The sequence below is a fragment of the Gekko japonicus genome, unplaced genomic scaffold (genome assembly GCF_001447785.1).
Source record: "Gekko japonicus isolate JY-2015 unplaced genomic scaffold, Gekko_japonicus_V1.1 scaffold728, whole genome shotgun sequence".
Classification (NCBI taxonomy): Eukaryota; Metazoa; Chordata; class Lepidosauria; order Squamata; family Gekkonidae; genus Gekko; species Gekko japonicus.
In genome coordinates, this window is record NW_015163624.1 from 65,476 (window position 1) to 92,436 (window position 26,961).

The 26,961-nt window shown below is 42.1% G+C and overlaps 1 protein-coding gene across 1 annotated transcript in view; it reads right to left on the bottom strand.

Moving 5' to 3' along the window:
* Window positions 1-6,396: 6,396 nt before the first annotated feature.
* The window catches only part of LOC107107216 (inter-alpha-trypsin inhibitor heavy chain H4-like), a 65,327-nt gene continuing 44,762 nt past the window's right edge, over window positions 6,397-26,961 (bottom strand). The window contains exons 12-17 of the mRNA XM_015407476.1: window positions 26,288-26,413; window positions 23,257-23,438; window positions 22,942-23,124; window positions 20,242-20,381; window positions 17,459-17,612; window positions 6,397-6,558 (exon numbers count right to left, since the gene is read on the bottom strand). Coding sequence (XP_015262962.1) covers window positions 17,480-17,612; window positions 20,242-20,381; window positions 22,942-23,124; window positions 23,257-23,438; window positions 26,288-26,413 — 764 coding nt within the window. The 3' untranslated portion in view covers window positions 6,397-6,558; window positions 17,459-17,479. The remainder of the gene's footprint in view (window positions 6,559-17,458; window positions 17,613-20,241; window positions 20,382-22,941; window positions 23,125-23,256; window positions 23,439-26,287; window positions 26,414-26,961) is intronic.

A 26,961-nucleotide genomic window follows, 5' to 3' on the forward strand; every position in this document is an offset into this window, starting at 1 on the left:
ACTGCGGAGACACATAGATCAGCTCCGTCGGCGCGTGCTCCCAGAACACGGCATCACGCAGGACCGGGAACTACAGCCCGCCTGGGATGAGGACGACCAGGCACCCGCAGCTCCGGAGACCAACACATAGATCAGCTCCGTCGGCGCGTGCTCCCAGAACACGGCATCACGCAGGACCGGGAACTACAGCCTGCCTGGGATGAGGACGACCAGGCACCCGCAGCTCCGGAGACCACCCCAGAAGCATCTCCCAACACAACGCCAGCCCCGCCGGCAATCGCGGAAGAGGCCCCAGCCACCGGCGCAGCAGGGCCAGAAGGGCCTCCACAGGCAGTGTCCCCCGACACAGCAGGCGGGCCAACCGAAGGTACAACACGGGCCTCCCGACGGTCCACGAGAGAGCGACGGGCCCCGTCGTATCTAAAGGACTATGTGACCTAGGGTGGGTCCGAACTATGGGGGGAGGGATGTTATGTATGCTGGCCGCCACCGGAGGTCAGCGCACATACCTGAGCTTCAGTCCTAGAAGACAATGGGGACTAGGATTCTAGTCCCTCCACAGGGGAACCAATGGGAGCCATGGCGGGGGATTCAAACCCACCAATGGTGACCAGGGGGTGTCCCCAGGTGTGTATATAGTTGGCCTGCCGGCCGTTTGTCTGCATGTCTTGTTGTGTGCCTAATAAAGCGTGCTATGCACCACGTCGTTGTCCGTCGTCTTTCCATGCGGCTTCCCACTACATAACATTGTTCATCTCCAGAAAAGCAATCAAGTCATTGTTTTGGGGGCAAACACATCAGCATAGTCACAGAAAACATTTTTCCTATATCAAGCACACCTAGATACCAGTCCAGTGTGTGTGTTCTCAATGTCAGCCTCATACCTTTATTTGTGTGTGGGTCTCCTTCTTTGCTCCATGAAATGCTGGTCATTTCACAGATGCCTCCGTGGACCTCACTTTCCAAGATTGGTATCTCCTCTCCAATATCACTTTCTCTCCAATATCACTTTCAGCCACCTCCTCCCTTATTTTCCTCATAGCTAGTTTGTGTGTTTGTGTGTATGTTTTGCCTTTAATTCTTTTTTAATAAAACCTTTCCAGGTGAACATCTGCCTGGTTTATTTTGAGAGTTTTCTAAGGGAAAGTTCTCTGTAAACATTGGTGAAGATCCCAGTTACCCACCTCTCGCTCTGTCTCCTTGAAGCTAATTACCCCAATTAAATAGGAAACTGCCTCTTTGGGTAACAAGACTGGCAGCAGCTCTTCAGAGTCTGAGGCAGAGGTCTTTCATATCACCTTTTTTTTTTTTGGTCCTTTTAACTGAAGATGCTGGGGATTGAACCTGGGACCTTCTGCATAGTCTATGACGATGACATTTCATAGTTGCTCTGCAATGAAGCAAAAGTGCCATTTTCTTTTTATTCAGAGAGGTTTAACAAAATCTGCATTGAACTCCACTGTTTGCCCTTGAGTATACCTGGTTCAAAAAACAGCTGAACTGCAATTCCCTCTCAACTGGAAGGCCGCCTTGTTTTGAAGAAATTTGTCTCAAGAACCTAACGTTTTAGGATTCCCTTATTCTATCTTCGGTTATCTTTTGCATACTGTAATGTGAATGCGACAAAAAGGGGGAGAAAGATAAAGGTGCCTAGCCAACAAGCCACACAGAATATACTAAGACAGGAACAGCCCTGTCATTTGACAAGCCAATAAATGACCCGTTTGGCAACATGGAATAAACATGGAAGGAAATGTGGGAAAACATTGAATATTTGCCTTCAGAAGTTGTATGGTATCAGTCAAAAAGGGCTTACACAATATCCCTATGCAGACCAATAGGATAAAACCTCAAAGCCCAATTATCTCATCAAATCTGATTTCTTATCCTTAAGCCCAAGTCCAAACCTTTTAATCAACATATATCATGAACTATGTTATAATATCTTCTCTCATTGTTGGGTGATGATCAGAGTAATATACTGGCTGGGAGGGCGGGGTATAAATTCGATTGTGTGTTATATAATGTTGTAAGCTGCTTTATGGCTGGGAGGGTGGGATAGAAACAAATAAAGAAAGAAATAAAGAAATAAAAGAAATCCCATAACTTTATGCTGAAGTATTGCCATGATGGATGTCTTATATCTGTTTTTATACTGTGCCAGCCTCAGTGATGGTAATACAGAAATCTCGAGTTTGTCTAGATGTGAAAAATATTTGCTGTTCTCTTGCTGCTTGGTTGTTTTTTTTACTACCTGCACCTACTTACAGCACCCTCTCTTAGAGAGGAGGAAGAGGGCCATTAGCCTTTGTTGTGAGCCCTCTACCTAAAATCTGCCGCCCCCTTGTTCAGCTGAGGGGACCTTTATAATGTTTCGCCTTGGTTTTAGTGAGAAATTTCGTATCGACTTGAATAGAATTAGAAATATTTAGAAATTTCACATTTTGAAAACTGCTGCTCCAAAGGGCCACAGTTCTAATTGTTGATGCTAGTGCACATCACTAATAACTTAAATTAATTAAGTAATAGTGGCTACCCCCAGTCCAACAGTCAATTCAAATGCATGGTTCAAACTATCAAACAGATGTTCAACAAATTTAATAGATGGTTCAGATCTTGATTTGGCTTCATTCAGTCCAAGAAACCGTCTTATTCCAGGTGGTGAATAGGCCCCTGGCATGCACAACTTCCTGATGGGAAGGCTTTTACGCAGTACCGCCAGCTACATTAGCAACATTGAAACCCAGATTACTGATTGATGTTTGCCAAAAATTAATGTACCTCCAGTGTTGACAAGAGAACTACTACGATAAATGAGCTGTGCCTTTTGCCCACTTACAAGAGGGGGAGCATATGCAAATGCAGACCCATGTATCTGCATCAATAACAGGAGCAACGACCAAACTACATTCTTGTACAGTGGAAACACCAAGCAGAAATGTGTATCACAGGAATAGAAGGCATCTGAGAAAAGATTGTTGTGCCTGCAGAACTCATTGCTCTGAATTCCCAGCTTTCATTTTAAACAAGTACGTATCTAAGGATCATTCCTTGTGGAGATGTGGGGAGGGGGTATATCTTCACAACAAGAGAGACTGGAGACTTACTTTTAAAAAAAGCTGGGGACTCAGGGGTCCTGATACATATTTTAGTATAATTGTATATCAATATAATGCTATTAAATCACTGGGTTTAAAAAAACCACTATCAGGGAAATCTGATATGTGGAATCCCAGTTGCCACTGTACTGTATTAGTAGCTGCAGAAAACAGCAGAAAAACACCAAGGGAAGACCCTCAAAGATAAAATGCACTTGAAATGTCTGAGTATAAGATATATTAAGTATTTAAATTACAAATAAACGTCTTTAATGAGTTGGTGGTCCACACCCCACAACAAATACAATGTTCCCAAATATAATCATATGTGCTCATGGCATATCATACATCAACACTGAGATACAAATAACATAACTGTTTGTGCTCAGAGGTGCTGATAACAAGGTATGTACGTAAATCCAACTGGTCAATTCTCCTTGCTTAAATGCAATAGAAGTGTCCAAAGACCTCCTGAAGTCATAAATCAAGCAGCTGAATGCCTTTCCTAGGTATATAAAAAGTAAAGGTTTCCCTTGCTTGAAAGCCAGTCGAATCCAACTCTAGTGGGCAGTGCTCATCTCCGTTTCCAAGCTGAAGAGCACTGTCAGAAGACATTTCCGTGGTCATGTTGCCAGCATGATACTACTTAATGTTCCATTATTCAGCTGCTTATCCAGAAGAAGAGAAATTGAAACATCCTAGGTATATAGACGTTTCAATTTCTCTTCTTCTGGATAAGTGGCTGCATAATGGAACAGTAAGTAATAATATAACATACAATCTATGCAATATCTGCAATATTCAAAAAAATTAATAGAAAATGACAATATACATACTTACCCCATTTTCAAAGAGAATTACATAGGCTATCCGTTCTTTTAGCTATATTGAATCCCAGAGTTCTCACAAACAGTAGCAGCAGCATCCCACATAAAAGTATCTTAGCTAATGGATTACAGGTGTATCATTCTTAAAGTAACAGTAATACAAGGATGAGCAATTCAAATAAAGGCAGAATAATCCAGACTCTGATTCATTCCAAATGGAGCATAGGTCTTAAGATCATAAATAAAATGGGTCTCCTTTTGTAAAACAATTTGTGTAATATTTTGGGTGACATGAGGTCCATTATGGTACACAAAAATAATTAAAAATTCTTTTCCTCTGCAGAATAGCTGGCCTGAATATAATGCTCTGTCATTGGTGCTTGAACAATTTTATGATGTACCCTTGAGCGGTGCTCAAGGACATGTGTCCTAATAGAATGTGTAGACATGCCTACATATTGTAATCCACAGGGGCAGATAGAGATGTACACAATATTTTTGGATTAACATGTTGCAAAAAAAGGGCATTTGATTTTTATATTCTTAGTAGGATTTTCAACATAAATTTGCATACTGCACATCTCCTGCATTTATGGAAACCTTAAATGCTATTGAACCTCCTTCTTTTTTATCTACTGAAACGTCTGATCTCACTAAAATGTTCCTCAAATTGCAGTCCCTCCAGAAGCCAATATCTGGAGGCTTGTTACAACCAGGCAGATGTGAGTCTATATGACAATTTTTATATATAATGTGTTTGATATTGTTAGCCAAACAGACATATTGAAAGACATGAACAGGTTTCTCCCTATATTGTAAAAGTTGCTTTCTATCCACCTGATCAGCTCTACTTCTAGCATTATTTATAACAGATTCTAGGTAACACCTTGCACTAAATTGCTTTTCTAAAGCTCCTGCTTCCATTCTATTATCATGCACAGAAGATCAAGTCCTTTTTGCTCTTAAAAATTGGCCATATGGCAAATTAGACCTTAAATGATATGAGTGGTAAGAATAAAAAAATTGTATCAGTTGGTTTATGGAAAGTTTTGACTGCCAGTTTATTCTTTTCATTTACATATACCAGTGTGTCAAGAAAATTAATGGTGTGATTATTATAATAAAGTTGATAAAAAGTATTAATCCATTTGAAAAAAGAATCTACCTTTTACTGGAAGCGCACTAGGCATTTTGCCAGGGGGACACTCTAGCATTTGGCCAGAAACTCTATGATACCATAGAGTTTTTATGCCAAGTGCTGGAGCGTCCCCCTGGCAACATGCCCAGCCCAATGACATCACCTTCAGGTGATGTCATCACGCTGGGCACGTTGGTGTTATCCTGGCACTTTGTTGGCCTTTGTTGTTCCTACACTGGCTAGATCCAGGCCAGCGGGCTAAAGCGGGCAACCCCTGCCCCCCCCCGGGGAATGGCAAGCTTATACTTAATATATCTTATACTCAGACATTTCAAGTGAATTTAATCTTTGCTAGTTTCACCTTGACATTTTTCTGCTGTTTTCTGCTATTACATACTAGGGATCCCTGTTTTGTCTGCTACTTTGAGTATTAGTAGCTGCAGCAGTGACAGGGAAATGACAACCCCTTTCCCTGCTTGGAAGATACCTGTAAGAGCTGTTGCACAGAATTAGGAGAAAAATTGCTTTCCAGTTGCAGCATCCTGAGACTATAGTGTAACAAAGTTTATAATAGCAAATGTGACACTTTGGAAGGAAATCCATCTCAACGGGGATAGAAGCAAATTAGATATGAAGGCCTGGCATTTGCAGTGGGAGAAGAAGAAATAAATGGGAGCAGTAAAACTTGCTGATTGGACAACATATTCACATGGCTATACAGTCAATAGAACTTCCTGCTGTGGAGCACTGAGATGATTCAGCTTTTATGTCAAATGAATAGAAAGGGATGGAACATGACAACAATCCAAGAAGTCAAATGAATAAAGACAGGGATAATAGTAGATTAAAAAAAATATTAGCCATGTCTCTTATTTGTTTTATTGTTTATTAAGACATTTATATCCTGCACAACAATAGAAGATTTTCAGGTTTTCAATATATTTAAAACTGATTATTTAAATTAACAAACATCATAAAAACAACTTTTGTAAAAGCACTCATATTATATTGTAGTTACATAACTTTTATTGTTAAGGGATGGAACATGACAACAATCCAAGAAGTCAAATGAATAAAGACAGGGATAATAGTAGATTTAAAAAAAAATTAGCCATGTCTCTTATTTGTTTTATTGTTTATTAAGACATTTATATCCTGCACAACAATAGAAGAATTTCAGGTTTTCAATATATTTAAAACTGATTATTTAAATTAACAAACATCATAAAAACAACTTTTGTAAAACCACTCATATTATATTGTGGTTACATCACTTTTATTGTCCTATGTTTTCAAATTAATTCATTTTATTAAATTTTTAAATATTGTGCTCTGAATTTTCCATCAAATAACATTAACCGACAGTGCTCCAGTTAATGCAATTAGGGAGGTATGTTAAACAGCAACATTTGCTGGAAAATGTAATTATATATCCAGCACACAGGAGGAAACAGTAACTTTGGATGACTCTACCCAGTAATCTTTCTTTTGTTGCCTAAAAAACAAACAAAAAAAGGAAATTAATTCAAAAAGCAAAATTCTTAATTTCCCATCTCTCTTTCCTTATGTTCATATGTGCCATCATGTCACAACTAACTTATGGCAACCCCAGCAAGGAACTTTGAAGGGAAGTGAGAAGCAGACATTGTTTGCCATTGCCTTCTGCTGTAGAGCCTTCCTTGGTGGTCTCCCATCCAAATATTGACCCTGCTTATGAGGTTCCCAGGCCTGCACTGGGGTTGAGGAATCCCCCACCCACAGCAGACACTCCCCACCACTCAGCTGGCTGGAGGGGGAATGGTGCCAAAATGAGGGGTGGATGTCAGCAGCATCCTTATATGCTGATGTCACTTCCAGTGTGCACAGTGTTACGCGTGGAAGGTCCATCTCGGCGAGAGGATGATTCCACGAACCCAATTCTGCTTTATGTACAGCAGTGGGTTTATTCTGAGTCCTTTATGACTAATTGTATACAGAGGTCAGATTTGCAGAATGAACGCTCCTATTTCCCAAGAATGGAGACAACACGCTAGAGTTAATGAATAAATGTTGCCTTTACTAAGTAATTCTCAAGCACTCCAAAAACAGATGCTCACACACAATCAAACAAGCTTCCTTCAGTTCACAGCAGTTACAGAAATCAGTCTCAGTAAGGAAAATAATAAAGCAAGTTAAACAATGGGGTGAAACTCAAGGGAAAGCGCTCATACTTATCTGAGTTCCAGGGAAATACCTCTTCTCAGTGGGGCATCAGGGCCGAAAGGTCTCACTAGGGATCCTTCTCTCACACGGATGGAAAAAGCCAACCATGTGTGTGCTCTTTTGGTGTGCACTTCCAAAAGAGCCCGGGAGGATCGCCTGCAGCAGAACTTCGGTTGCCTAATGTGGAGGGGGGGGGGTTTTCTCTCGCTAGCCTTTGCTTGGCTAGCGGTCTTTGCCGCTTAAGTTGCAGAAAGGTGGGGAGGGGTGAGCTAACCCTAACCAGAGAAACAAAGGCTGTGTTCCTCTTTTTAAAAGCTAGTTTTTGGGTTTGGCTTACGGCCATAAACCCCTAGAAGTCCGTCCTCTTTACTATGCCTATAGGTCAAAGAGTGGTGACGTCCTAATTAAGGGGAAGGGGGCAATATTCAAATATGCTACCCTAACTTCAAAGGAGAGCCATGTGGCCAGGTGTCGAAGAGCCGTTTCCTTGGCAACTTTTGACTTGTAGAGTTGTGCCTGGTCCATGAAGGGCAATAAAGTCAGTTTTCTTTGTGATGCCAAACCAGATAGCAGGAAGAGTTACGTGGTTTCCCACAGATCAGCAATGGTGGGGAAGCTTGTTGTTCTGCCAAGTTTCCAAACTGAGCAGTAATGATGTTCGTCTTCTTTGTCCAGAGGCACGCTGGGAATATGCAGGGAAGCATGTGTTCTGCAGCACAAGCCTTGCTCATCCAAACGCAAGCATGAGATGCCAAGCAAGCCATACAAACACACAGCAACCCCTTATCCCAAATGCACAGATGTACAGACATTTGACAAACAGCATTAGCACAGTACAGACAATGCAGTTACAAGCACACATGGTAACAACAGGAAGTTATGTCATCACATATCTCCCTTTCCCCTGCCTCCCCCTGGAGCACTGAATGCTGTTTCAGCAGCATATGGGGCACCATGACTTAAGGTACTCTAGTAAATATAATTCCCATAAAGGGGAACATTTAGATCGCTTGGTGTTGGGCAGAACAAGGGGAGGAAGATGAGAAGGAATACAAGAGTTGGCTTTCCATTCAAAGCCACTGAGAATGAAAGCAGACATAATAATGGAAATGGGTGAGAGTAATTATTAATACAATAATACATAAACGCAACACTTTGAAATGAAAATATAAAATCAAAAGGGAGCATATAAACATCTTCAGAAATAAACATCTTCAGAGAGCCAGTTTGGTGTAGTGGTTAAGTGTGCAGACTCTAATCTGGGAAAACTGGGTTTGATTCCCAACTCCTCCACTTGCACCTGCTGGATGACCTTGGGCAAGGCATAGTTCTGGCACAGCTGTTCTTGAAAAAGAGCAGTTTCTGTCAGAGCTCTCTCAGCCTCACCTACCTCACAGGGTGTCTGTTGTGGGGAGGGGAAGGGAGTGGAATTTGTAAACCGCTCTGAGACTCCTTTGGTTAGTAAAGGGCGGGGTATAAATCCAGTCTCTTCTATTCTCTTCTTCTAAAAATAAATACAAGTAATATCTGATGAGATTTATATAGGTTTTTTTGTTTCATGGTTGCATATATCCAAGGCTGACAGGTTTCTCATTTTACATATTCAATAATTTGCTTAAAGCCACGAGGGATCCTGCCCCAGCAGTAACACCTAAGTGATCCTGCCAGCCCTGCCTCCACAGTGGCTTCTAATACTCCTCCCCTCCCCCTCCTACACTGGACAGGCAGCTGCCTCCCAATAAACATGCACCTTGATAAAACTACAAAATGAGTAATTTCGATGTATTCAAACCTATGATTGCATCAGGATTCTTTTGGTGTGAAATTTTATTAATTCATAGGTGTACTTATATGCATTGATGAAACACCAGAAAAACCATCTTGATGCAATCATTTATACTGATCAATATTGCTTCTTTGCTGTGGTTTATCTACGGACAACACATATTAGGCATAATGGGAGAGGGAGTTGCAAATGAACTGGAGGAACTCAAAGCCCTGGCAAACTGTATATGCTTCAATTCCAGAATTTAGAATTAAGAGAGTGGAATGCAGTGCTTAAGTACCTTCCAGAACAATAACAAAATAGAAATGGGGAAATTCACCTTGTATGCCACAAATCTTCTGTATATGTAAAGTAGCACTAACCTGTTCTGATTTTTTTAAAAAAAATTAATTGGCTATATTTACTACACACACTTATTCTTTTTCTTTACATTTCACTCTTGGCAATGTGTGTTACATTTCAGTTGAACGAGGCCACTCTACCTTTCTGCGAAAGATCATGGGGGTACCTATGTGTGTCCCATATGCTGCTTTGTGTTTGGAGTGCGGTCAGAATTTGCTGGCTACTAAGGCATGGATCCACACGATTAAATTTTGGTTACGACTCCATTTCAACTCTGACCCCTTCAGTTATATGTACTAACTACTTTCTGAATCTGTTAATTCCAGATGGCTATCTTACATCGAAGCCAAAATAAATTCCCTAAATTTGACCCTAGAATCCTTATATATGCTTTCTGAGTCTGAGGCCTTTTTAAAAATAAAATCTAGTTTATTGGGATCAGAGCTACAAACTCTTAATAGCCTGGCTAACAGAACCTGTTCTCCCTTACATCTGGGGATTATTCCTAATGCAAATCTTCCAGCAGTATACCTCTATCAACTCATAGCTCCAAATTTGCGTAGAGCCATATCCTTGGCTAGATTTAATGTTCTTCCTTCAGCTATCTTATCTGGCAGATTCCAAGGGATTCACTATCCTAGCAGGTGCTGTCCTTGTATGAAGGATTGTGTTGAAACTGTTGCCCATGTCCTCTTCCAGTGCCCTCTCTATTTGGCGTCCCGTTGGGATCTTCTATATCCCATATTAGGCCATTTTTAGAGACCCCTGATGATTTTAAGCTCCTTTTCTTGCTCGATAACTCAGATACAGAAAGAACTGAAATACCAGCAAAGTTTCTCTGCAGTGCCATAGCCCTACGGCCTGATAAATGATATTATGAATTAGGAGTTTTTTTTATGATGATACTCGGCGATTTTAATTTGACTCTGTATGATTCTGTACTTAGATTACTGTATCTTTATTTATATGCCAATAAAAGGCTTTGGATTGGATTGGCAATGTGTGTTGACCAGACAAAGCCTTCTAAAGCTAAGAACATAGGCTTTGTTCACCCTATCCAAATTAGATGCATGCTTTCTGGAGACAAACCTAGCAGAAAGGCAAGCTCCAGAGTGCTTTGATCTGGCACACATGCAGTATGTTGTCAAGGGGTGAGGCAGGCCAAGGAGTTGTTGCCCTGTTGCATTTGCATGTGTGGAATAGGCAGAGATGGGCTAAGAAGCAAAAATGGCCCTGGAAAAAGGCTTCAGAGTGGCCCCCTTGCATGCTTCTAGTCAAGTTTAAGGGCAGAGGCCTGTAGGTAAAAGGGCACAGAACTAAAAGCAGAAGGAAATGAGGGGAGAGGGTAGCATCTTCTCTTGAACAGAACTCAAGGCTGGGTTTTTATCTCACTCTGTCTCCAAGGAGCTCAGAGCAGTATACATAGTTTTACCTCCCTCAATTTTATTCTCACAATAACGTTTTGAGCCAGATTAGGCAGACAGAGAAAAAGAGAGCAACTGGCTAAATGTCATGAAGCAAACCTCATGGCTGAAAGGGGATTTGCCCACTGAGGACTGGCAAGCAGTTGCCACGGAACTATAAGAATCGCTGGAAACTCTATGCTTTTACTTCAGAGTTTCTGGGGATTCCTGGACCAACCCGATGTCACTTCTGTTTTCATACTCTGAAATCTTATTGGTCTCAGAGGTCTCTTTTAGGCACCAGGAAAAGTCCATCCTGATGGTTTTGACCCTGAGTGACTGATTTTCCCTTCACCTATTTGTTTTGGTTTTTAAGATTTTTCTTTTTACAATTTTGCACGTGTACCGCAGTTTAAAAAGCTCTCTTTAAATGGTACTGCTGTGAATTACTACTGTTGCTGTTTCACTGATTCTATCATTCTCAACTTTTCAGTGTGATTTGTGTTCACAAAAAAGAAAAAATGAATGCATACAAGTACTGTCATTCTTTTATGAGACAAAGAAATTAAAATAATGCCTAAATCTTACCCCTGTGTGCTGAAATCCCAGGAAGAGACAGCATAACTGTATGAAATTCTGATTGTCTGTCTGTCTGTCTCTCTCTCTCTCAGTAAAACCCCACCACCCGAAAGAACAATAGGAGCACCACCTGTAGCTTTAGGAAATAAATGCCTCAGTCACTGTTGCTAGGCAACAAGACAGTATTGCCACCTCCAGGACTTGGCTTGACTTCTGTCAGTAAAAGGCAGGGGAAGGGGGCAGGGCCTTTTCCAGTGCTGTTTTTACCTTTGAGGCAGGGCTTGGGCAGACTGGGTGCCACCTCCTTTGCCTTGCAATGGGGCTTGGGTGGGCTGGGCGATGCCTCCCTCAGGTCACATGGTGCTGGGGTAGGCCAAGTGTTACCTTCCTCACCTTGTCTTGCACAGGATTTGAGCAGATTGGGCATCACCTCCTTCACCTTCACCTCGCCTCATGTGGGTCTTGGGCAGGCTGAGCACTACTTCCCTTGCATCATGGGGGCCTGGGGGCCATCTCCTCCATACCATGTGGAGTTTGGGTGGGCCAGATGCAGTCCTTCTGCCACAGGATTGGCCTGGCCCAGGTGGGGGGAGGCCAACCAGGAGGCATCCTGGTGCCTATAATGGCCAATCCATTTGCAGGTGATACTAAATTAGGAGGGGTTGCAAATACGCTAGAAGACAGTCAGGATACAGGATGATCTTGACAGGCTGGAAAACTGGGCTAAAACAAGTAAAATGAATTTCAACACAGATAAATGTAAAGTTCTGCATTTAGGTAGGAAAAATCAAATGCATAATTATAGATTGGGGGAGGCTTGTCTTGGCAATAGTATGTGTGAAAAGGATTTAGGGGTCTTAGTAGACTATACACAACATGAGTCAGCAGTGTGATGTGGTTGCTAAAAAGGCAAATGCAATTTTGCGCTGTATCAACAGAAGTATAGTGTCCAGATCACACGAAGTGATGGTACCACTTTACCCTGCTCTGGTTAGACCTCACCTAGAGTATTGTGTTCAGTTTGGGGCACCACAATTTAAGAAGGATATAGACAAGCTGGAACGTGTCCAGAGGAGGGCAACAAAGATGGTGAGGGGTCTGGAGACCAAGTCCTATGAGGAAAGGTTGAAGGAGCTGGGTATGTTTAGCCTGGAGAGGAGACGACTAAAAGGTGATATGATAACCATCTTCAAGTATTTGAAGGGCTGCCATATAGAGGATGGTATGGAGTTGTTTTCTGTTGCCCCTGAAGGTCAGACCAGAACCAATGGATTTAAATTAAATCAGATGAGTTTTCAGTTAAACATTAGGAAGTAGTTCCTGACAGGGCGGTTCCTCAGTGGAACAGGCTTCCTCGGGAGGTGGTGGGTGCCCCTTCTTTGGAGGTTTTCAAACAGAGGCTAGATGGACTAAAGGACTAAAGGACTAAAATGGTACCACATCCCCATGGCAGACTCAGGGATGTAGTATCCTTTAATTCGTCCCTCAGTAAACTTTGTGAGAGTTGAACGTGCACCAACCAGTCAAGCCACCTAATCACTATACAACACTATTTTACCAAGCAATCTGTCAAGATAAACAAAAAAGGGGAGGGGGGAAATCCAAGGCACATGACCCAACATTCTTGCTAACTGAGTGCCGTGATGTTCACCAACACATAATTAAGTGGCTCAATTGAAGGGGGGGGGCATACCAGTCTTTTCAAAAGCGCAGTTTTAAGGGCCTTTCCGAAAGATTAGCACGTAACATGAATCTGCCTCATAATGAGTTACAAAATTATTCAGGATGGTGAAAACCAAGGATAACTGTGAAGAGCTCCAGGAGGATCTGCACAAATTGGGCACAACAATATGGCAAATGAAGTTAAGTATTGGTAATTGTAAGGTGATGTGCATTGTAATATAAAATCCCATCTTCAAATATAGGCTAATGGGGTCTGAATTTGCTAAGAATGAGAGGAGAAAAGGTCTTGGGGTTATAGTAGATAGCTCAATGAAAATATCACTCCAGGGTGCTACAGAAGTGAAAAAGGCAACCTCTATGTTAGGGATTATTAGGAAAGGGATTGAAAATAAAACAGCTGATATTATAATGCCTCCGTATAGATCAATGGTGCAGCCTCATATGAAATACTGTGTGTAGTTCTGGTCATCATATCTAAGAAAGGATACTGCAGAGCTGGAAACAAATAGTCATCATATCTCAGAAAGGATACTGCAGAGCTGGAAACAAATAAGGCAACAAAGATGAATAGGGGGTTTGAGGAAAGGCTGAAGAGTCTGGGACTTTTCAGTTTAAAAAAGATATGACTAAGGGGGAACATGCTAGAGGTTTATAAAATTATGCATGGGGTAAAGACAGCTGACAAAGAACTTTTTCTCCCTCTCCCAAAATACTAGAACTTGTGGGCATCTAATGAAGCTGATGGGCAGTAGATTCGGGATGTACAAAAGGAAACACCTTTTAACACAGCGAGTGATTAAAATGTGAAATTTGCTGCCAGAAGATGTAGTGATGGCCGCAGGCATAGACAGCTTTAAAAGGAGACTAGACAGATTCATGGAAGATAGGTCTATCAGTGGCTACACTAACCATGGTGATTACAAGGAATTTCCACATTCAGAGGCAGTCAACCTCTAGATCCCAGTGCCAGGAGGCAACATCCACAGAAGGCCTTGGCTTCTATGCCCTGTTGTTGGACCTCCAGAAGAAGTCATTGGCCACTGTGTGAAACAGGATGCTGGAGTAAATGATCTAGCAGAGTTCTTATGTTCTTATGAGTCAGACTGTTGGTCTATCCAGGTCAGTATCTTCAACTCTGACTGGTAGTTGTTCTGCAGGAATTCCCTAAGAGTATTTTCTTATCACTTACTACCTAATCCTTTAAACTCAAGATTGAACCTATTGAACCTGGGACCTTCTGCATGTTCCCAGAGTTTAAATATGCAAGGGAAGTGGGGCACTGACTGTTCAGAGAAAAATAAGTAGGTTTATAAAAGAAGAACAAACTTTGATAGACCTACTTCTTTTTCTTTAAACATTCAGTGCTCTGTTTCCTTTGCATATTTAAACTCTGCCAACATGGTTATGGGCCCAGCATGCTTCTGCTGCAAAAAAGAAAAGTTGAGACAAATTGGTCAGCAAAAAAAGATACTGCAAAATGGCTGCTTCCAGCACAGTTCAGCACCGCTACCTACTAGATAGGCTGACAGACAGCAATTATCTTGTTTGGAAAGAGAGAATGAAGAGCCATTTACTCGAGATGGGACTCTGGCACATTATTACAAATTCCCGGCCAGGAGTCTGTAATAATTGAAACAGTGATCCCTAGTGCAAACAAGTACATCTTAATTTTATTAATGATTGTACATGATAAGTTGGCATGAGCATCGTACATGATAAGTTGGCATCATCAATACATGGAGCACGTGGTTTGTGTATGCTAATATATTGGAAGTCATGCATGTAATGGTCAAGACTTGTTGTCCGATTGAAAGGTGTAACTGTTAGCAAAGAGCTGTGGAAGAAGTTATCTGGTAAGATATGAGTAGGTCACATTAGAATGTTGCAATTTTAATAGATTAATGGTACAAGATTATGGATGTAGTGTGATTGTTTTGTTCACGGAGTTCGGGAGCACCCTTGTGGTTGACTTTGTTGTGCGGGAGCGCGGAGTTGTATGTGTTCCTCTTTGTTGTTGGAGTTGATGTGAGTTTGGTCAGCGGGTTCCCTGCTGTGAGTTGTATTTGTTTCTTGATGGGAGACCTGTTTGATGGGGAGACTTCGAGGTGGGCGGTGGCTCGGGGGGTTCGTCTGAAAGGTGTAACTGTTAGCAAAGACTGTGGAAGAAGTTATCTGAATTCAAGAACACCCTTGTGGTTGACTTTATTGTACAAGAACGCAGAATTGAGACCTGTTTGATAAAGAAACTTCGAAACGAACGGTAACTCGGGAGGTTCGTCTGTTCATCTTGACGTCATCATCTTCTGTTTGGTGGCGCCCTGTTGTTGAAAAACAAAGATTAAAACACCATGAAGCTCATCAGTACTATTGTTTAATTATTGTCTATTATTCTTAATTGTATGCACTTTGCAGCAATCCATTGTGTTTAGGTACCCACAAAAGGCGCCAAAGCATGCCATAAGAACTATGGTATGGACAAAAACCTAGCAGGAAGCATCTAAATGCCTACATACCCAAAGAGAAGCAGTCCAAGTGGGATCTAAGGTCTGACCAACGTATCTTTGTTGGATACACCTTAGGATGTAAGGGATATAGAATTCTTGAGACAAAAACACACTGAAAAATTTGCAGTGTGGTCTTCAAAGACGAAAAAGAACAATTCAAAACAGCAGAAGATGTAGACATCATTGAATCTACACTGATGGAACAAAATAAAGTACACGAGACAGAAGAAGTGCTTCTACTAAGCACTATGGATTGTGGAGATGATACACCAGGAGACCTTCAGGAACCAGAAGGGGATGTAGAATAACAGATCAGATGATCAACTAGAACCAACAAAGGTGTACCTCCAAGGAGACTCTCCTACATGACCAAAACAAAGACTGAGACTGAACCCTCTACATGGGAAGACATAAACAAAATGCACAATACCCAAGCAGAAAAATGGAGGAAGAAAGCAAAGGGAGCGATGGGAAATCTTCAATCAAGGATCAAAAAGGGATATTTGCAGAATCTCCTCCGGAAAGGAAGATGAAACACAAGTGGATTTTCTAAAAGATGGAACTAAAATATTGTTCCATGGAGAACATGATTGCAGATGTCCTTACCAAACCACTTTCTCATGATAAATTTGAGTTTCTACAAATAATTAATCTTGTGGGCTAGCACAATAGACCTTGAGAAGGGGTGTCGGAATATGCAAGGACTATCATGCAGCCTTTTGAAGAAGATCTGAAGATCACCCTACAGGGGGACAGCTGAAGGACTGGTATTTAGCATAGCTAGTTTAGGGACTGTACACAATTTCAAATTATGTCCTTGCTGTCTCCTGAATGGCTCTTCTGGAGGCTTCCTGCTCCTGCAGAGCTTACTTCTTGTTGTTGTTCCTCCTCAGCAGTTAGGTTAGTCAGTTCAGGCTCTCTCTTTTCTATGTTCTATAACAGTTTGTTCTTCTTTAATAAAGCTACTTATTTAGCTCTAAACAGTCAGTATTCCACTTCCTTTTTTTAAAAAACATTTTTATTAGGATATATTTCATCACAATCACATTCAATCTTACATGTAAATCTTTTCTATATCCTACCCCCTCCCTTTTCCCCTAGAACAGCTTCCCGCAGTGCTCCGACCTCCTGCACATTACCTAAAATTTATTTTCTCCTAACGTCAACGCAAATTTAACAGGTAACAATTTTTATCATATATAATTAAACCTTATCATTACTTCAAATCTTAAGTTCAATAGTTATCAAAGCAAAACACAGTATCTTTTGCATCCCAGTTTTTTTCCAAATATTCTTTTAAGTCTTTCCAGTCTTCAAAGAAGTCTTCTGCTTCCATGTCATTCAACTTTCTGGTCATCTTATCCATTTCTACCATAAAGAGTAGTTTTCTAATCGAGTCTCTTACTTCTGGGACTTCCTCCTGTTTCCAACATTGAGCATATGTCATTCTGGCAGCGGTAATCATATACCACATCAGAGTTCTTTTTGCCACATTGACCTCTTCAGTATTCCACTTCCTTGCATATTTAAACTCTGTCAACACTGCTTACAACAAACAACACACCAGCCCCTACACTGCATAAAGCAGATACTCTACCACTGACCCATGGTTCCACTGTCATATAAGACAGTGTACTAATTATGCAAGTGTTAGATTTCATGGAAAATCCAGATGTCATAGCCCACTAGTTGTCAAAGGTTAAATGCAATTTCTCTTCAACCAGTGTAGTTAGTGTAATATTTATTTCTCATGAGGACTTTTACCTCCCCTGCCTTGCAACAATGCTATTTATTCTAGTGCTATTATCTGAACAAAATTCTGGGGAAAAATGGGTATATATCAAGAGTACATTATATTGCTTACATTTGGCATGGAGGTATTTTGTGCTGATTTACCTGCTTCTGTAGGTTTATTTGCTATTTTGCTGCCTCTTCAGCATCAGGCTTGGTAACCACCATGGAGGTGAGGGGGGTAACAAAGCTGAACTTCAAGGAGAATCCCAAAGCTTGGTCTTTCAGGCTTTTCTGCTGCTCCCCCTCAGCTGAAACACTAAAGTAGGGAAGGGAAAAATCAGCACTGTTTACTTCTACAGCGGTTCATTCAGAGAAACAAAATGCGCTGAATGTTTTGCTTCATGATTCCAGATTCCATGACTTGTGTTTCTACTTCCCTTCATGGAAACAAATTGTAAAGCAAAATGAAAACCAAGGTGGTATCTGCTTGAAAGAGCATATTAAGGAAGTCAATACATCAAAAACTTCAGGGAGGACTGTATGATTTTTTTTTTCCATTATTTGAGCAACCTTTCTTCTGAACCTGTCAATCTGTCTTCTGAAACTACACAAATGAAATGAGCTTAGTTTAAAAGGAAAGTTAACCAGTAAGCTTTTAAGAAGCATACAGTATTGTTCAGTCTGCTTCAGGGTTATATAACATATCAATTTTTAGCTCTAAAAAGTATAAGGTGCTCAGAAAAAAATATTGTGTGTGGGTTCATAAATGATATTGTCATAAGTAACTAGGGAGATAACAGAGTTTCCAAATGGCAGATGACACCTAGCCTACTGGCAGCATCCAAACCCCCCACTTGGTTTTTTCAGTTTTTCTAACTATTGACAGTTGAGTATTGTTATATACAGGGGTCATTTCGTAGAACCCCCCCCCCCCCTGGGTTTTTCCAATTTTTCTAACTATTGGCAGTTGAGTACTGTTATACTGATGTAATATGATAACTATATGTGTAATAGGTTTTCTGAATTCTCAGCTTTCATTTTTTTAAAAAAAGTATCTAGCCCCATGTGTTGCGGAGATATGCCATACAAAAAGTGCTAGAGACTTACTTTTAAAATAATTAACATGGAAATTCAGAGAACCTGTTATACATATCTGTATAACTTTATATTGATATAACAATATTCAGTTGCCAATTTAAAAAACAAAACAAAACAAAAAAGCTGGTGGGTAGGGGGGAAAATGACTTTAGGGGAAATGGCTGCTGTGTGGATGGGGTGGGATAATCTGGGAAATTTCAGGGGATAGCTAGGGAAAAACATCTGGTTTGCACGGGACATGGATGGGCGCCAGATGCCACGGGATACTAGCACTCCCGCGATCAGACGCCCACCTCCGCCCCACATTTTCCAGATACTAGTGCACTTTCCGTGGTACTTTTTTACTGTGCATCTTCAGTGGGATGCCATGGGTTGGCCACGGGTGCGCTACACATCCCAGATGTTGTGGTGTGATCACACCCTGAAAATCCGCCTGACATTCGTGCACCTGGGGCAAATAACCTGTGTGAAAAAGGCCTAGATCAGCAGGGGGGTATGTGTATTTACATACAACGGGCAATGCATGCTCAGTTTGTGCATGTCTGTATGAAATCCTTCATGTGAAGCAATCCTCAGTAATTTCTAAGAAGTTGGCTACAGAAGCCAGAGACTGCATGTGGACCTGGGCATGGAAGGCATGTGATGCATCAACCTTGCTGAACCTTCACAAGTCTGGGTCTGGATGGGGGACCTCTGAGGAATCCTCTGTGTTTATCACCTTGAGTTCCATGATGTGAGAACAATAAATAAAAACCTACTGCAAACAATGCTTGAGGTTATCTTCTGAGAGACAAACAAGAGGAAGAAGGAGAAGAGGGGGAGGAGTTGGATTTATACCCCACCCTTCACTTAGTCAAAGCGGCTTACAATCTCCTTCCCTTCCTCTCCACACAAGAGACACCCTGTGGGGTAGGTGGGGCTGAGAGAGCTCTGAGAGAACTGCTCTTGAGAGAACAGCTCTGAGAGAACTATGACTGACCCAAGGTCACCCACATGGAAGAGTGGGAAATCAAACCCGGTTCTCCAGATTAGAGTCCACCACTCTTAACTACTACAACAAACTGGCTCTGGTACTATGCTAGTATTGTGAAACTCATTATTATTATAAATCCTGATCATCACAGGAGCATAAATAAAAGGGGGGAGATTAACTGAGGTAATTATTATGACATTGTGACAGTCATTATTCAGTGATGGTTATGTAAGGACCAAGCAGAGGGTGATGTGAAAGACCTCAGCCTGAGACCCTGGAGAGCTGCTGCCAGTCTGAGGACACAATACTGACCATGATGGGCCAAGAGCCTGATACAGTATAAGGCAGCTTCATGTGACCTGATATTGTCAAATGACATATAATCTATGTAATCTCCTCAAAACTTATTTTGAAGAGACCTTTATTTTAAATCTTTTTTTTCATAGCAATACTTTCTAACTTGCATTGGAAACAGTTTCTGAACCAGCCTATAGAAGGTCAGCATAACACCAGTATTTTACATTAACATCTCCATCTTCTGCTACACAACACATCATACAGCCCTGCACTATAGTTAGAATGAAGCAACTATGATTGATGTTTATTAAGGCAAAACTAATGAAGCATGGAAAGCAGATTTTCTTCATTTTGAAGCTAAGACATCAGAGTGAAGACTAATTATTCCACATGCAAGGAACTTGTGGTGTGGGGATTCTTGAAACATTTAGAAAGGACACTGTTACATCTGAGGATTGTACTATGTTCCTTCTGCATGTTTGGGATCACCTGTCTCTCTTTATTATATTGAATGAAGTCTTTATTGCATTTTATTATTAGGTTACATTTTAGCAAATTCTTCATTGTATTAGCTTACGATTTTTCTAGCAGTTGCTGAATAGTTAAGTAGCCCCATAATCGCTCGATGAAGTTTCCAAAAATGTACTTCTGATTCCGAAATATTTCTTCTTTTTCTGTTACATTTACTTGCTCTTTAAGAGTCAAGTTGTTCATTTGCTAGGAAGGGGGAAAGGTTTCAGTTATTTGAAATTTGAATAAAAGAAGTGTATATTCTTTCACATATTTTTATACACAAACAAATCTTAAAGGAAACGACACTTTCAAATGACTTGCCATATGCCATACTCATTTATTTTCTGGATTCGCAACAGAACCAACCACAAAAGACTTATCATACACTCCAGTGAAAAGTGGAGTCCAGCAAACCGTCAATATTTATCTTATAATTTTTTCAGATGATAATAGGCAAGCAAGTGCAGGGATGAAGTAACCAGAGTACTGATTCAACTAAACTAGACCTCACCTATGCAATGAAAGAGGCAACAACAGGTTTTTACACAGATGCCAATAGAAATTCCATTTCAAATCAAGCATTAAGGCAATAAAGCAGCTGTAAAAAATGTAATCCAGGCAGTTATCCTGAGCCACACTTGTGGTCCTTAACCACGAAATCTTTCAGGTCTAAAACATTCTTATACTCCTAACTAGACAGCCCCATGCAAGCTGTTTCCAGCGTGGCCTCTGACAGGGGCTGTAACGATTCCTTGTTTTCTCTCTGTGTGTGTGTGTCTTTAAAAGTTTGGTTGCATGGCTGTGATAGATAGAGTGGTTGAGAGAGGCAAGTATGGTACGATTGGTGGTTGACAGAGAGGGGGAGGGGTTTTGGAAGTGAATCTGAGTGGATGAGTATGTGAGTCAGTCAAGAATTGAAGCCAGAATGCCAGCAGGGGGTTGGGGGCTATCCAGTGTTTTGCACAGAGTGTCACATGTATGACTATCTGCCCACTGGACAGAAGTCTTGGGTGTGTGCTCGGTGCAAGGAGCTCCTGGTTCTCAGGGAGCATGTGTGCTCCCTTGAGGCCAAGGTGGCTGACCTGGAGAAGCAGAGACAGTCAGTTAGGCACACAGAAAAGACTCTCGGGGACTTGTTAGATACGTCCCACTCTGGATCTGGCAGCCCTGCTGCTGTCAGGGAGCATGAGGGTCTAGGGGAAACAGGGCACTGTGCTGAGGATAAGGGGAATGTGCGCTCAGAAGGGACCTCTTCCCCAGCTGGTGAGCGGTTATCCTTTTGCACCAAGGAACCATACCTGGGCAGGGTGGGAGGGGGTCTCTTGTTAGTTGGTGATTCGATCCTTAGGCAGGTAGACAGCTGGGTGGCGAACCCGCGTACTGACCGTATGGTGACTTGCCTGCCTGGTGCGAAGGTAGCGGACATTACGCGTGTTTTAGATAGGCTGGTAGATAGTGCTGGGGAGGAGCCAGTGGTCGTGGTGCATGTCGGCACCAACGATGTGGGGAAATGCAGTCGTGAGGTCCTGGAGGAGAAATTTAGGCTGCTGGGCAGGAAACTTAGGTCCAGGACCTCCAAGGCAGCCTTCTCAGAAGTGCTACCTGTTCCATGCGCAGGGCCGGAGAGACAGGCACAGATCAGGAGTCTCAATGCGTGGATGAGACGATGGTGTAGGGGGGAAGGGTTCAGGTTTGTTAGGCACTGGGATGCTTTTTGGAACAAGAGGGAGCTGTACAGGCGAGACGGTCTCCACTTGTCCCGAGAAGGAACCAGGCTGCTGGCGCTTAAAATCAAAAAGGTGGCAGAGCAGTTTTTAAACTGAATATTGGGGGAAAGCCGACATTATCTGGTTCCCACAAACATCACTGTTTCACTCCAATTTATTATAACACTCAGACTTTCCTTTAACTTTTCTCCACTTAAACTTTACTGTACTTTTGGTATACACTCAGCATTCAGCTTTCTTTAATATGTTCTCTCTGGACAACCTCAGCTGTCCCTATCTGCTCCTCACACACCAAAACTCAGAACTAACTAACTGTCTTTATCAACTGTCAACTTCCAACTGAAATTCTTAAGAACATAAGAGATGGCAATTTGACCCGGCACTATGGGATCAGACACGATGGCAGTGAATGGGGTTCTTTTCGGCGGCGCGTGTTTCCGGCACGCTTCAACGAGGCAAGAGGAGCACACTGGAGCGAGCAGATGGAGACAGTGCATCTGCGGCCCGTCGCAAACCAGTTGATAGTGGACTTTCACTGGTACTTTTTAACTCTGGATCTTCAGCCAGACAATACGGGCTGGCAATGGGTGCACGACGCTTGCCAGATGTGTCAGTTTGATCATGCCCTTCAAATCCGCCCAGCATTCGTGAGTATCCCATGGCAAATTCTGCATGTGACCGGACCCAAAATCTTCTATACACCACTATAACACCTCGTGTGTTTGAAACAGACTTTGTAACAAAGTTCACATGCTAGTGGAGTGTCATTAGCACACAAGATTTTATTAGTACATATTTATATATTTTCTTCAAAACTCCTAAGAATTTTAAAAAATCTTCAAAGGAGAAGTCCAATTTGTTATTTTAAAAACCTAATCTGAATCAGATCATTGTTCTGATGCTACCCTGGCCTTTTTAAAGGAACTTCCCAGGACAAATTGACCAAGCCTGTAAACTTTCCTATAAAAGTTAAATAATAGTTGTTCAACAATTGGCAGCACTTCATGCAAAAGAAGCTATATTTCTTAAATACTTACTGTTTGAGCTTTAATTTCTACAAGGAAAACATCAAGTTCATTGTCGATCTTTCCAGCTACTACAATCTCGGAGACATCAAAGAGCAATTTGAAATTCTTCTGAGTGATGTCTTGTACCCCGTTGTCAAGATAGTTAATTTCAATCCCCTTCATGATGGGAGTAGCTACCTCATGATAAAAGTTCTTCAATCAAACAGAGGAGGTTACTGTGGCATTAAATCTAATTTACCAGCCATGCTAAACAACTATGAGTAGACTTTAATATATCCCATAGAGTTTACCCTGAGACATGAATTGCTACACATATGGCCTTACCTGGAGCTGTAGGGATGCATCTGCATCCTCATATATACACTGAGCAATTCCTCCATTGTCTAATGCCATCTTTTCCAGGAATCTGTAGTCGACATCAGTGCCAAAGCCAAGACAGTAGAGGAAGTACTTCTCATTATTACTCTGCTTTATGTTTTCTTGAATTTTACAGACATCTGTAACACCTATCCAATAGAAAAGGCAAACATACTCATGTTGTTGTGTACGTTGACTACTGGATTTAATTTGCTGGATTTTTGAGTGAATAAGGAGAAGATCACAGATAATACAAATATTAATGAGAGCACAAACACTCGCTGAAAAATTAAATGTGTTACATTTTGATTTTTACAAATCTTGATGATTTGTTTGTTTATTCATAGCCGTTTGAACTGAGACTCAAAGTGAATAACACAGTGAAATCAATATGATCAACAGGATGGGACATCCAATAAACAATGCAATAGGGTTTAGATTGCAGAAATCTGAAAACAGGCAGAAATCTGAAACAGAGCCGGAACAAAGCATAAGCATTTAAACATGACAAATTAAGCGATGAAGAAATTACACAGGAGGTTAATTGAAAAATGTATAAATAATCATGATTTAAAAAAGAAAGAAATTACAGAGGAGGAACATACTTACCGCAACAGACAGTATGTACAATAGACATTTGTAAAGTCCACTGTCCCTATCCCTTTACTAAAGCATTTTTCTGAACCATTTCAAAGGGTTAGCCATAACATGGGACCAGGGGTGAGGCTGGAACCAAGACTTTCTCAGAGATACAGCCTTTTATAATCTGAAATCTTGTGAGTGGAGTTTTGCCAAATTTGGTGGGTTGGGCACACCAGAGCAGAATCTGAAGTGGTGTGTGACAGAATGCACTTTTTAAAAGCTTAGAAGTGCTATACAAACAGCTGAATGACTGCATAGATCAGTTTGCTCTGGAGCCCTCCTTCCTAAGCTAAGACAAAAATGTGTGAGCTGGAGGCTAAAAAACTGTAAGCTAGCTCACACTGACTCAGCTTAGAGGGAACACTGGTTCTAAAGATGTCCCATTACCTCAGGCTCCCTGCAACCAGCGGGCAAGGCCTCATGGCCAAGATGGCTCCTGGCCTGCAAAACAGAGCTCAGCAGCCTTTCCTCTTCCAAGGACCACCACCAAGAGACCCTTCCCCTTGAGAGCAAGCACTTTTATTAAACCTGTGACTCCACCCATTGTACATCAGTCTCTCCACCCCTTTTGACCTAGTCTGCCCAAGACACACTGGTGAACCCTGGGACACCCAGGTGCATCCTGGAGCATGCAGGAGCATCCTGGGAATCCCCCTGGAAGGCATTCTGGGAAATCTCCAGGAGTCACCTGGAGATTCCTAACACCAAATACCTCAGTAACCTTGCAGGCTGAGTCATTTGCATACCTATGGCTGGTCATTGACCTAGCTTCCTGCCCTTCCAGAGAGAAGAGGAAAAAACCCCAGGAACACTTTAAAAACTCAGGGGAGGGGGTTCCACACAAGTCTTTACATTTTCCAATTCCTTTGAGGAAGGTGTATGCCAATGTTTACACAGGTCTAAAACAACCCCTGTCACCTGTCAGGGTGTGCATTTGTGGAGATGCCTTCATGTGCTAGCCTCAGCAGTTGGGTGACAATCTCCCAAGCATTTTTATTTGTAAATGGCAGCCGTAAGTGGACTCATTTTCAGCTGAGACTGAGGAGTGGGAGGGGGGATTTTAAACCACTTCCTTCTGTGTCATCTTCCTGAACTCAAACATCTCCACAGAGGTGTAATTTGGTCCATTGGATGAGGCATCCAGGCAACATAGGTCCTTTCCGCACTAGACCATAAATCCTGGTTCAACCCTGTCCCCAAACTTACATTCTACACTACACGCAAGTTCACCCCTGTAATTATCTCGAGGTATTTTTTGTTTCCACATTACATTGAGGTCACCCTGGTTTTGCCCAACACTTGTCCCAGGATAAGTGGATGCTGTTATAACCAGAGATAAATGCAAGGTATTGTGTCGCGAGTTGAACTCTGATAAAACTAGGGATAAGATCCAAGTGTGGAAAGGATCATATGAGCAAACAGCAGCTTCACGCCATGTTTGAGGCTGTAAAAATAGATTGAGGAGAAGATGACCACAGATCATCCAGCGTCTCACCTGTAAACCAGACATACAGTGCAGAGTCACCATTAGGGGGCTTAGAAGACTGTAAACTCTGCTTAGGACTGCACTGAGCCCGCTCACGGGGAGGGCAGGGTATAAATTAAATAAATAAATGCTCAGACATTAGAATCAATAGACCTAGCAGTACAGGAAGTAGCAGCAAATGAATATCAAGGGATGAATGAAATATATGGGGACACGATGGGAGTAAGGAGGAAAAAGTCTTATTGAAGATCAAGTGTTATTCTCTACCTCATAGCAGGCTTACTTACCGTGATTCAGCAGGGGACACAGACTTCTTTGTAGGATCATTCCCGTGGGGACAACAGACGCGCCGCACCATGCCATCGCCAGGAAGTGATGCCGGGCAATGCTCTGGCAATGGGGCTGGAAACTCGATGGTACCATCAAGTTTTCAGCCACATTGCCAGAGTGTCACCCGGCATCACTTCCTGGCGACGTCATGGTGCGTTACAAGGAGGAATGTTCCGGCCAGGGAGCATGTGCCCCCCGCCAGATCGTGGTAAGTACTTGAGAACCCTACCTCATAGTCAGCTCTCATTTTAAACCCTCCTTGGGTTTTCCTGCTGTTTAAATGGCCTCTTTCTCATATGTATGCTGACTGAATGTGTAGAAGACTTGTAAAAATGGTTTTAAATGAGGAGGAAATTCTTATCAAGTCTGGAATTATATGAACTGTGCACAGGGAGAGAGGGAGGCTAGGGAATGAAAAGTACACATTCGATAAGTTCTTTAAACCTGCATGAGTGATATAACTATATAATAAAAATCATATCAAATATAAATGATCTCCCCCCCCACACACACATACACTGTGTTGCCTTGCTAACTTACCAACAGTGGGTTGACCGTCTGTCAGCAAAATCATCATTGAAATGCTTTGCTCTGGCAGTAACTCAGCAGTGGTGGCCTCATCCAGTGCATGTATTGCGGCCAGGAGAGCACCATTGATATCTGTTGCTGTAACAGTAAGGAAGACCTGATGACAAATTTGATATCACAGACAACAGGACTGGTTTCATTCCTCTGGAATCTTTTAAGTGAGGAGACTTCAAATACATGGGAAAAAGTCGACAGAAGGGGACAAATACATTCTAGCCATATGTAGAAGCAAAACAAAAAGAATGTAAACCAGTGTAACAGGCCAGATTAACCCCCCAGCCAGAGTAGCCCCGGGGTTACTCTGGCCTAACCCGGAGGGGTTATTCTGGCCTAGGTTAGAGTAACCCCGGGTTAATCTGGCCGGCTGTAACAGGCCAGATTCACCCCCCAGCCAGAGTAACCCAGGGGTTACTCTGGCCTAGGCTAGAATACCCCCCCCCATTCACCCCCCGGCCAGAGAAACCCCGGGGTTACTCTGGCCTAGGCTAGAATACCCCCCCCCATTCACCCCCCGGCCAGAGAAACCCCGGGGTTACTCTGGCCTAGGCTAGAATACCCCCCCCCATTCACCCCCCGGCCAGAGAAACCCCGGGGTTACTCTGGCCTAGGCTAGAATAACCCCCCCA